Source organism: Dromiciops gliroides, chromosome 3 (assembly GCF_019393635.1).
Source record: "Dromiciops gliroides isolate mDroGli1 chromosome 3, mDroGli1.pri, whole genome shotgun sequence".
Taxonomy (NCBI): Eukaryota; Metazoa; Chordata; class Mammalia; order Microbiotheria; family Microbiotheriidae; genus Dromiciops; species Dromiciops gliroides.
The window spans coordinates 538,707,476-538,719,796 of record NC_057863.1 but is presented as its reverse complement, the minus strand read 5'-3'; the positions used below and the strand labels follow the sequence as shown (position 1 = coordinate 538,719,796).

Sequence of the window (12,321 nt, the reverse complement as noted above, 5' to 3'; positions counted from 1 at the left end):
ATATATTACTTTAGTGTGTGTGTGTGTATATATATACATATATATATATGATATTTTGATAAAAATAACTTGGTGAAGGTCACAATGACAGGAATGAAGGATTTCACATTCTGGTACCTATTAAGGTCTTATGCGTTTCTTGATTTCATTTAATGTGTTATTTCTGTGTTTATAATCTGTATGGTGCCTTTTAATTAATAATGATTGTTTCTATGGTGTAGGACCACAATATGCATTGCAAATCAAGATACTAGGCTGCAGATCAAGATACTGTTGCTGCTTTTAGTTGTTTTGGAATATGGATAGGGATCAAAAAGGTTAAGAGAAGCTTTGTAAACAGCAGACAGATTGAATACCTTTGATTTTGAGTAAACATTTAAGTATTCATGAAGGTTGAGGCATGGATTCTTTTGGAAAATGAAGAGTTGTGTTTATGCATAGATGGTCTTGCCATTAACCCTAACCCCAAGTGGCTGGAAGTCTCTCTAGGGATTGTGTCCTATTGCCTCTTTTGGTCTATGCATTGGACTACTGAAGAAATTACTTTAGTGTTTTAATGGGACAAAATTCTTTCATCAAAAGCTTTCGTGGCTTGAACTTCAAATAATTTATTTCCAAATTACTTTTACAGTAATTCTTATTAATTTAAATAGGTTTTTGATTTGATATAAAACTGTAAATGCAGGAAGCAATATAATGAATTGAAAGATAGGATTGAGTCCTTTAAAGCAAATGTACAAAATATGCTGACAATAATTGCTTAGATAGAAATCAAATCTTAATGGCTTTGTTAATGATTTGTAGTGAATGTTATGTTTACATAGACTTGGGGAACATATGAGTTTGAATTTTTCACAGAAAGATTTTTCCCCCCTAAATTCCCATAGACTTTCTTCTTTGGGCCCCCACCCACCCACCCCCGAAATAGGCTTGTTCTTATCTGAAATGTTAGAAAGAATTGGAGGTAATATTAATTTAAAATTATAAAAATATGTTAAGGGGATAGCATATACACCTAAAAAATAAATAAATAAGCACATTACCAGTCAAGTTCATGATATTCTTAGGAGATGACGGGTCTGAGTAACCCATGAAAAAATCTTTTGGGTGGAAGATATATTCTCTATTTCAAATCTGAAACCCTCTGACTCAAACCCAGTAAAGACATATTCATATAGCACTTTAAAGATGTATGCAAGGTATTTTTGTAGCCTGGTGGTAATTTCTTATGGGATCCATTAATTATTCTAATAATCCCTGAACTTTTTATTTGAGCTATCTTCACTTAGAATACCTGCCCAGACTGATTCCACCTTGTTGTGTTTTGTTGAAATGATTTTATTTTAAACATAAGATCTACTCTTTTGATTACACATCTGCCAGGTTAGACATTTTACTGTAATGAGCCAGTAGTGGATCCAGTCGTGTTGCCAGGGAGAAAAGGCAATTCTCTTACAGGATTTTCTTTTTTAAGGAGCTGTTTTGAAGACGTTTTGTCTTTCAAACGCACTCGTGACTCATGTCATAAGTTGGGCAAACTGTTGCTTTGCCCAGCTCTTAACTGTTAGTTAAGAGACTTCAAGGTACCTCAGGTGCCGTTGCATAAGCTGAATTTGCTTTCACCCATATTACCTACCCTTTTATTATAGATTTGATTGGAGAGACTCCTCCAGAATAAATGTAGTCCTTTATTTATTAACAGCCAGACTGTTGGGGTAAGAGTTCTCAGTGCTGCAAAAACTGGCCACACCATGGTAATAGAGCCATTCTCCAGGGGCAAAGTGTGCTGCTGTTAAGAGAAGAAAGAAACTAGGAAATAGGATGTTTTACATTCAGTACAGTTTCTTCCTCACTTTTAAGTACATAACTGTATTCTGGATAAGTTAAGAATATTTTTGGTAGGACATTAACTCTGGGTAAGATAGCTTCCTTTATTTGTATTTATAAGTAAGTATTCAAAGTAAAGTAGGGAATATCCTAGTAGAAAACATGTTCTATAGTTCAGAGGTAAAAGCAACAATTTGTAGGTAACTGGGAGAATGAATTCGCATTTTGTCTCTAAGCTGGGTGACTTGGAGCTCCTACCTGTGCAGCCAGGGCCCTCCTCTTAGAAAATGGAAATATTGATTGATTTTTATGCAGTGCCAATTTTTATATGGCTCACATTTGCATGTAGTGTTTATAGCCATGTGAGATTTGAGGAAAGAAAGAAATGAGCTAAAGCTAAATGAAAATAGAATTAATCCCAGATTTATATGCTGAGTACTCCCACTAACTAGACTGTGATGGTCGTTAAGCACGAAAATAAGGGTTATCTTTTCAGATAATGTGCTTTCTCTTTCATGTAATGGGCTAGCAACTCTTGGTTTGCTAGAGAACTTTTTACATGAGGCCTGTAGTAGCAGTGATATTAGGGAATGCCTTGTGGGTATTACTTTTAAGACTTATAAATAGAATTTTTTAGAGAATCTAGTTGCAGTTATAAAATAAAATTCGGTTTTTCTCCATTTCTAGAAACCCCACCCATACCAATTAGCAGCACAGAATTTCCAAGTGTGTCAGACATTGTTTAAGCTTTAAAATAAATGAGCTTACTGTTAACAACCTTACTTAATGCTTACAGTTGCTTGTACCTGTTTGATTTCTTTTGAAGGGAAGCATGTGCTATTTCTGCTTCTACTGTATATATCTTAATTGAGTTTTAGAAAGCTGAAAAAGGTTTTAAAAATGGTTTGTTTAGGAGAGACATATGAGTTAGCTGTTTGTCTCCTTCTGCTGCACATCAAATTGTGTTTTGTAACAACCTAATTGTCATGATATCTATTTCAAGGGGAAATTTATCAAGTCACAGTGCACCCTTCTGTTCAGAAAAAATACTCGAGGATGTGAACAGAAATTATTTTTACATAAAGGCTGCAGGCAGTTCAGAGTACTGACATACATATCATATTTTCATCACTGTCATTCACTTCCTTTGCCTCAAATAAATAGGTTCGTTATTGTTCCAGTGCAGCCACCTTATGGTTTCTCAAAGGGCGGAGCCTTGTTGACTATAACTGCCGTCCAGGTGCCTGGCATAATTTATTGGCTCACACTGTAAGGCAGTCACCCCCAGCAACAGCACTTTGACATCGTGTAGAAGAAGAATATTTCATTATTAAATTGGGGGGGGGTTAGCACTGTTACCATGTTAAAGGTGTGGAGAAATCAGCTTTATTATTATTATTATTATTATTATTATTATTTCCTTTGCAGCATTGGACTTAGAGAATTGAAATAATACTATAATGATGATGGAACTGCTTTGGACTTTTGTGGCACATTTTCTCCAGCAAGTTCCAAAAAGCCCACCTGGACCATTTAGTTAATAAAAAAAAAGCCCATTAAATTGACCCGGCCTTTTATTCCTTGAGATGTCTTTATTACAAGGTGTCACTTTTAAAAGAAACTTTTCTATTTCATTACCAAAGATACAAAATCAACTTAGTGCTTTTTTTTGGGGGGGGGATATGGTATAATTATATACAATAACATGAATATAGTACACCAGGATCAGAATCAGTCCACCTTAGGATTCTGGGTAAAGCACTATCCCAGACTGAGGTGTATAGCTATTGTTAGGCTGAAGTATTCCATTAGGACATAATTGAATTGGAACTGGTTTTTATTAAGTTCTCCTGTATCTGAGAGATTGTAGCCAGGACCTGGATGTCCTTGGTTTATGTTGAAGAGATTAATGCCTATCACACTGTGGCTTTTCTGCATGTACCTTTTATAAACTGAAGGTTCTTATTTGTATTACTAATAAACTTCCTTTAACAACAAGAAATGCCTCTAACAACGAAAGAGACCATGTTTTGTATTCTAGTCTTTCTCAAGGCAAGTTCCATGACTCAACGACAGTTATAGCATTTGAATCAAGCAGTTTAATTTTTCCTTAATTTTCTCAGTAGATTGGGTTACCCTGAAGAAATAAGCTTATTGTCCTTTTTGTGCATAATTTTGCCAGGGCTAGTAAAACTACAGGGATTTTAGCACCTTGAAAAGCTGCTTGATTGGCAGGAATTCCCTTCCCCTTTTTCTTTTCTCAAATCTGGGAATAAGATTCTCCCTCCAGCTCGTTTCTAAATTCAGTGTTTGTCACAGTAATTCACTAAGGAAAAAATAAGCATCACTCTGTTTTTCTGATCACTTTTCTCTTTGTTGTTATTCTGTAACACCGTCAGCACACTGAGCCTTCACTTGCAATATCAAACTGGAGCAAATTTGCCATTTTGCTCCCTACAAACCCTGTGGGCCTGGTTACTTACTCCCCAAGTTAATTCCCTGGTTCATACTTCTCAAGGTTGGGTATCATTTTGGTTTGCTTCTCAATCACCAGGAATTTCTGTTTTATCTATGGCTCCAGTAATTTTTTTTCTTGTCTCTTGAGTTGCCTCTCTTCTAATCCTCTGGTAGGAAGTATACTGTTTCCTGGTGGATTTGGCAGAATGCTATTTTAGCCAAAATCCCTACTCAATAACCCCTAACCTCATTTTATATGAACAGAGTGCCTCTGTAGAGACTTGATGACAGATAGAAGCCCTGCCCCTATATTATAATTATATTTCCAGCGAATTTTAATGTTTGTGAGTTTTGTCCTGTCTTGTTTTTCCATAAAATTACCCATTTTTGCCCTTTATCTCCAAGAATCACAAAACTTGGCACAGAACTTCTTTAACATATGTGTAGACTGAAGCTTTTTGACATTTATCTTTTATAAATTTGTCCTTTTCTCCAAATATAAGATAAACTTCACAAGGGCAGCAAGAAGCTATAATTTATATCTGTTTGGATCCTGTTGCCTAACTTTCTACCCTGATTCTAGTCAGTATTTCACAAATGTTACTTGAAGATTGAAAATAATCATAACTTCTGATTATATGTTCATTCTTGAAGTAAAAATCTGAAGAGCCTAAACCCTGACTACTTATACCCACATCGATTTTCTATTCTCTTGGGCTGTGCTCTTGCACTTCTTTGCTTTCTCTCATTTCTTGGCATGTGATCAATTTCAGTCTTGTATTGTTCTCTCATTGTTTTTTGCATTTGATTCCCTAGCTAGATGGTAAGCACTTTCTTTCTTTTTCTTTTTTTTTTTTTTGGTGAGGCAATTGGGGTTAAGTGACTTGCCCAGGGTCACACAGCTAGTAAGTGTTAAGTGTCTGAGGCCGGATTTGAACTCAGGTCCTCCTGAATCCAGGGCTGGTGCTCTATCTACTGCGCCATCTAGCAGCCCCTGATGGTAAGCACTTTCAAGGCAGGAAACACATCCTATTTTACCATTTATACTTTCATAATACATACTGGGTACTTAATACTTGTTTAATGAATTGTATTCTACTGGCATGAAGTATGGGTAATGGCAAGATCTCCAGTTTGGGAATCCACTCTGAAGACTTGGCAAGTCTAAGACAAACACTTATTAGCAGTGAGTTATTTCACTGTTTAGGATTTCCGTTTCTCTTTCTATAAAAGAGTTAATAACACTTACACTACCCACTTTATAGACTTGTGGGGAAAGTATTTTATTTCTACTCCCTACCACATAGATGCTGAACAAATATTGTATTGCCTAATATAGGGGTCAGCGGTCCATGGCATATGAGATTTAGGCTATTCATCCTTGATGTTATCATATATGAGAATCAAAACCACACCCCCACGCCCAATGAGAGTCAACCTTCCTAATGCCCACTTCTTTTATCCCACACTTAAGAAAAACTAAATGAAAGAAAAAACATTTATTAGGTGCTTATAATATGCCAGACACTGTGATCCAGAGATACAAATTTTAAAGTGGTAGATAGATTCTCTGCTCACAAGGGTTACAAGTTTCTTTCTATAACAGATGATTTTGTTGTTCATTTGTGTTCCAGTCTTCCTGACCCCGTGGACCATACTGTCCATGGAGTTTTCTTGGCAAAGATAGTGGAGTAGTTTGCCATTTCCTTCTCCAGTGGATTAAGGCAAACAGAGGTTAAGTGACATTGCCCACATTCACATAGCTAATAAGTGTCTGAGGCTAGATTTGAACTCAGGTCTTCCTCCCTCTAGGCCCAGCATTTTATCCAGTGAGCCACCCAGCTGCCTCCTATAACAGATATACCGAAGGGTAATCAGGGGAGGGAGTGGTTGTGGAGTCATAAGGATGATGAATTGGTCCATCTAGTTAGGCAATCAAGTGACATGTCCTTTCTAGGAGCAGTAGTAGTATGATTTTATTGATTTGATTAATTAGCCCAGAGCAAAAGGTGGAATTACATGTTGGGTTGGTATCTGGGCAGTAACAGAAGCAGACAACAAAATGGATAGGAATATGGGCAGCATATCCAGCTAAAGGCATTGAGATGGCACAAGAGATAGAATATTGGGCCTACTGTCAGGAAGACCTGAGTTCAGATCCAGCCTCACATACTTAACTAGCTGTGTAACCCTGGGCAAGCCACTTAACTTCTGTTTTCTCTGTTTCCTCATCTGTAAATTGAGAATCCCAACTCCCAGTATAGTTGTGAGGCTCAGATGAGATAATAATTGTAAAGTGTTTAATTTAACATCTGGCATGTAGTAAGCACTATATAAATGTATAAGCTGTGATTAGCTATGATTAGATAAAATAAGAAACATGGTCTTGTCTGATGGTTCAGAGCCAGCCAGAGAGAGTAGATGACCTGAGCATATGCCCACTCTCATCAATCAAGATAACCCAAGATGGGAGTTTGAAAATGGGTGGATTAACCACTCTGGGGGCTTAAAGGAGTTAGTTGTTACGTTTTCCCCTGGTGGTTCTATTTGAAAATAGTGCTTGAGGTGAGCAGTGACAGTGCATATGGCAAGATGGCTGAAACAGAGACTATTGTTTCTGAGATCCAGCACTAGCATAGTGTCAGAGATATGGGGATTCTGGGGATTCTGAACAGGGCTTAGTATGTCGATGTAAAACTCTTTTTTCCCCCTTTTATTTTGGGCAGGGCAATGAGGGTTAAATGACTTGCCCAGGGTCACACAGCTAGTAAGTGTCAAGTATCTGAGGCTAGATTTGAGCTTAAGTCCTGAATCCAGGGCCAGTGCTTTATCCACTGTGCTACCTAGCTGCCCCCGATGTAAAAACTCTTGAAAAGTTTCCAATATGTAAAAGTTGCTTGGAAGATAGACTTTTAGAATGTGAGTCAAAAGACCCAGTGTACTCTCCAAAATTCAAATTCAATTTAGCTTTTTGACTTGAGCACTTCTGTTTCTCCATCTGCACGTTGAGTGTCATTACTTGCTCCTACGTACCTCATGTTTACCAGGAAAATGCTAAGATAAGATGTCTTTGAGGATAAATGAAATATTCATCATTCCATTTTATGTTCTTGGTAGGGAGGTAGAGATGCTATGGAAATAATGGTATTAATTACTAATGATATCATAATAACTATCATGCTTCTCTCTTAATAGGGGAACCCCATTCACCTGATTTTGTTCATAAAATTTTCTCTCCTTTATCTTTTTCTTCTCTTTAGGTGATGGACAGAATTTGATCACAGAAGATGTGACAGTAGTTGAGGGAGAAGTTGCCACCATCAGTTGCCGAGTCAAAAACAGTGATGATTCTGTGATTCAGCTACTGAATCCCAACCGACAGACCATTTATTTCCGGGACTTCAGGCGTAAGTTCTTGTACCCGTAGTATTAGATGGTAACTTCTGTTGCTGCTAGTAGTTTTGATAAAGAGATTGCAAAGGGCTCCTTTTTAATTTAATGTCAGATGCTTAAAGTTTAGTCGATGCTTCAGAGGGAAGATGAGACGTGCAATCATAATCTTTCTGCTTAATAGAAACCTTGGTGGTCCCCTTTTAAAGTAAGACAGTCTTACTTTGCAATAGGAATTGATTGTAGTCATTCAAGGTGAATTGCAATTGAGTGCCGAATACTTAGCTGACACAAACAACTCAAATAGGGTAAAGCAAGGAAAATATAGCATTCTGAAAGGTAATCTGTTTGGTTTGAAGATTGAAGTTTTCAAGGCAATTTGTGCCCCCTAAAGACAAAACCAAATCTCGTATTGCCTCCACATCTAGGTGTGGGAAGATGTCTCTAGGTTTTCCTAGTGAAATATTTCTAAATCACAAGGCACAATGACTAATCATTGAACCTAAATTGTGCATAACTGAAATGGTTCAAATTAGGGCTCAGAATTGGAGAAAGGTAAGAATAGAATTTTTCCCTTGTCAGTAATCCACTGAGAAATTGTTACGTTAGAGGACTGTTGTCTAGCAGAATCAAGCATGTAGGGTGTGTTTCTTCCTACCTACATGTACCCCTCCTTTTTCTGTCGCCATTACCTGTAGTGGCGATGCCAAACATTTATGTGGTGTAGAAAGAATTGAAAAACGAAAAGCAATTAAAGAAAAGGGGGATCAATAATAGGAAGAAATGCCAACTGCTTTTGTTTCAGATGAGTATTTGTCAATCTGTAGTAAGCTAGCTGTTGTCAAAATTACCAGAAGGACTTCAACAGTAAATATTGAAGGTAAATAAAAAACCTACGTACATTACGCTTGCTGTGATTCATATTTCCTGCTTCATGCCTCTTGTAATCGATTCCATGCTATGAAGCAGGGTATAGTTAGCAATGTGGATCAGGGAGCAGACAACCCTCCCTTCCTCTCCCATTTTGTGTCTGTCTATCTACTGATAGGAAGCCTGAAATAATTTATGAATAAATGCTCCAAACTGACAGCAATAATTATTGGCATTTTGCCAAGGTGGGTGGGTGTTTTCCCCTTTGGTCAGGGTTATTTGTCTAGAATGTAATTACAGTAGAAGCTCAAGGTAGAAATACAGGGTGTAGGAAGAAGCTGCTAACATGCAGAAAGATTTAACAAATTATTTTTCTTTTCTTTAGCTGTCTTTTAAGGCATCTGATTTTGCCAAGTCTAGAGAGGAAAATATACTATCTGTCGTCTTCCTCACAATCATTAATGATGTGTTTTGTTCCACAGCTTTGAAGGACAGCAGGTTTCAGTTAGTGAATTTCTCTAACAGTGAACTCAGAGTGTCGTTGACAAATGTCTCAATTTCTGATGAAGGAAGATACTTCTGCCAGCTCTACACTGATCCCCCACAGGAAATTTATACTACTATCACAGTACTTGGTAAGAAATGTAGTTGATGCTCACCTCAAGGCTTTTAAACTTCTATTTAATGCTGGGGAACTGAGTGTGAATTGCCTGTAAACCCAGGTGTCTTCCCACAGCAGGGAATAGGTTAATGGAATATCTTACTGTAATGACCTGTTTTTAGATAAGAATAACTTTACATCATGTTGATTTTTTAAAAAATAGTCTCTTTTTACCAGAAATCTCAGTAAATATCAATCAGCAATTTTTATAGATTCCATCTTCTTTGGGGCTTCAGACTTCAAACTTCAGAAGCAAAGATCAAAAAAACTTCGAGTCCTCTAATGAATCGCTGACCACTTGAACTATCACTGTTTTTAACTAACAGTTTTCATTTTTTTTCTATGTGAGACTCAGAAAAAGATGGGCTGCCCACATCTGTTCCTTGTTTCTTCTTTTAAAAACAAAACTCTCTTAATTGTTTTTATTTTTAAGATACACTTTTTATACGGCAGCTGATTTCTTTTTACCCAGTTTGACTTACTGCTTTGTTTAATGAGTATCCCCAGGATTAGGTTGAATAAGCATTTCTTCATGATCCTGGGCTTTATGGCTGACTCCATTCTCAGAAAAGTAAAGAGTTAAATGCTTCCCTGGAGGAGAGCATACTGATAAGCACAGAACTTTTAATGTGATGCTGAGCTCACCTTCAGGGAACTGAGGCTCCTTTCTCATAATCACTTGAATATGCTTTTCAGCAGCATACCTATAACTGGGTTTCTATACAGATTTTTTTTCCAGTCTGATCAGTAAATATTATTCCATCTAAGGTAACCTGCATGTGATTCTTGCCCCCAGATAGAACTCAACGTGTGGGTACAATTCCTATAGCATTAGTCAAGTTGGGGGTAGGTAGGGGAAGTGAGTTTTTACAGTGAGAACATCAGGGACACTCATCATAGGGAGGTAGGAGCTCTGATTTATACCTAAGAGGAGATGATGAATCAAAATCTATTTGAGGCAGAAGACTGCAGCTTTTCAGCATAATGATATGGAGATTTAGAAGGGAAGATAAATATGAAGGACAGTCTTGTATTTTGTATGTGTTTATGTAACGCCTATCCTGTTGCTTTATTGTAAATGCAAAATTGTAAATAGAAAATTTGTTTCCCTCCTAAAACTAAATCATATCTTATATCCCCTAAAGCCCATGTACTCTACAGCCAGATAACTACTAATTTGAGAGAGCCTTTTTAAAAAGTCTGTCCTCTAAAGTCCCCACATATGCATGTCTTAACGATTAATTTCCTTTCAGGTATTCATTTTTGGGCTCTGATTAAGGTAAATTCACATAAGGCCTATAGATAAACAAAACAGAAAAGCTTTTCCAGGGAAGACCGCCTTGAAATTTTACAAGGGTATAATGTTCGATAGCCTTTGTCTGCAGCTTTCATCTTTTAGTAAGAGTTTGGGAATACATCTTTTGCTTCTCAGAGTAAGTCCTGAGATATGTAGGCTTCATGCTGACTGTCCATTGTGCTCTCCAATCAGACATTCTAAGTTCAGGATGTCAACCAAAAAGTGTCAATATTTAAACTTAGGAGTATTTATAATGCTTTGAATTTTCAAAGTATTTATTAGGTTCCTTGAGGTACAGTTCACAGACAAGAAAAAGGAGGTTAACTATCTTGTTAGATTACAAAATATGTCAGGGGGAATCAGAATTAGAACTCTACATTCCTGCCCACCAATCTGCGTTCTGTCTGTTTGTCAAGGGTATCCACAATTTATTTCCCTAAAGATACACACCTTTGCTTTTATCTGGCCATTGGCAAATAGTAACTGCCTGTCTGTTTTTAGTGACCGATACTTTTATTCAAAAGGCTGCAGGACCAATTCTTTATGATAGTAAATAAGCCCTCTGTATGGGAGGAGAGATTATACCAGGAGCAGTCTTTGGGGAGACATTATGCCTGGAATCCTTAGGGGGAGGGGATCTGATTATTTTAAATGTAACAATTTCTTGCTTGTATTTTCCAGAGGCAAGAACTTAAGTATACTTGAAAGCTAATAGCAATAGAGGCTCTTTCTGTAGATAGTTGTACACATTCATTAAATATTCTTTCCATTGAATTTACTCCAGGATTCCTTGACAGAGTAAAATTGTTGTCATCAATGTTTGAATCTTTCATACTCTGAAATCTGACAATTTCCACTGATACTCATATATTCAAACCTTTTCTCCCAAGGTTTAGGGTTTTGAGATATTATAATGAATGAAGAATGATGTATTAGCATCTCTGTTGCCATGTACGATACTCTGAAAGGAACGCCATATGTACTTACACAGCTGTCAAACTTCTCGATAGGTTGAAGATGCTCATTTCAGAGCGTGTGTCTATTAGTTGTTTGATGCATTCAGCAAAAAACTTCAGCATAATTATAGGGCAAAAAGATGGATATTTGTTAATGTTATCTGTGCCATTCGAAAGATACTATTATGTTTATTATCTCATCCATAGAAAAAATGAAAACTCCCCCATGGTATTTTGCATGCACTTGGTTGCTTGTTAAGACATTCATTTACTTTTTCCACTCATGATCAGTTTGTTTCTTTCACCAGAGTGTACCACAGGCCTCTCCTTATCCTATTATTCATGAGTTATATGAGTGAGAGAGAGAGAGAGAGAGAGAGAGAGAGAGAGAGAGAGAGAGAGAGAGAGATTGTGTGTGTATACACTGCTCTAAGATTAATCTAGTTACTGATAATAGTAGCTAATATTATTACAGTGCTGTCCTTCTAAGATTAGTGTTCATTCTTAAGATGCCAGGAACAGGAGAACCTAATTATTTTAAAGGGTCTTAGAGTGAGATTTCACTTACTGATCAGTTTTAAGGTTCCTCTTTTGTTATAATTAACGTGGCTCTGCTTTTTTTTAAATATGTGGTAGGAGTAATGTTTATAATTAGCACTTTTATATATTTGAGGTTAGCTAAAAAGAGCCTTGACACTTCATTGCTGATTCCTGAGCCTTCCCTGCATGGGATTATCTTTCAGGTTCTCATTTCTATGCATTTCTTCAGGTGTATCTACAATTATTTTCATTCATGGCCAAAACGTACCTGTTACTAGAGTATGTATGAGTGTATTTATCATTTAATAGTAAATCTTTTGCTC

At 36.9% G+C, this 12,321-nt stretch overlaps 1 protein-coding gene across 6 annotated transcripts in view; it reads left to right on the top strand.

Annotated features, from left to right (window-relative positions):
• The window catches only part of CADM1 (cell adhesion molecule 1), a 378,727-nt gene that overhangs the window by 290,274 nt on the left and 76,132 nt on the right, over positions 1-12,321 (top strand). For all 6 annotated transcript variants that reach the window (XM_043992703.1, XM_043992708.1, XM_043992707.1 and 3 more), the window contains exons 2-3: positions 7,545-7,691; positions 9,027-9,179. In XM_043992703.1, the coding sequence (XP_043848638.1) occupies positions 7,545-7,691; positions 9,027-9,179 (300 nt within the window). The remainder of the gene's footprint in view (positions 1-7,544; positions 7,692-9,026; positions 9,180-12,321) is intronic.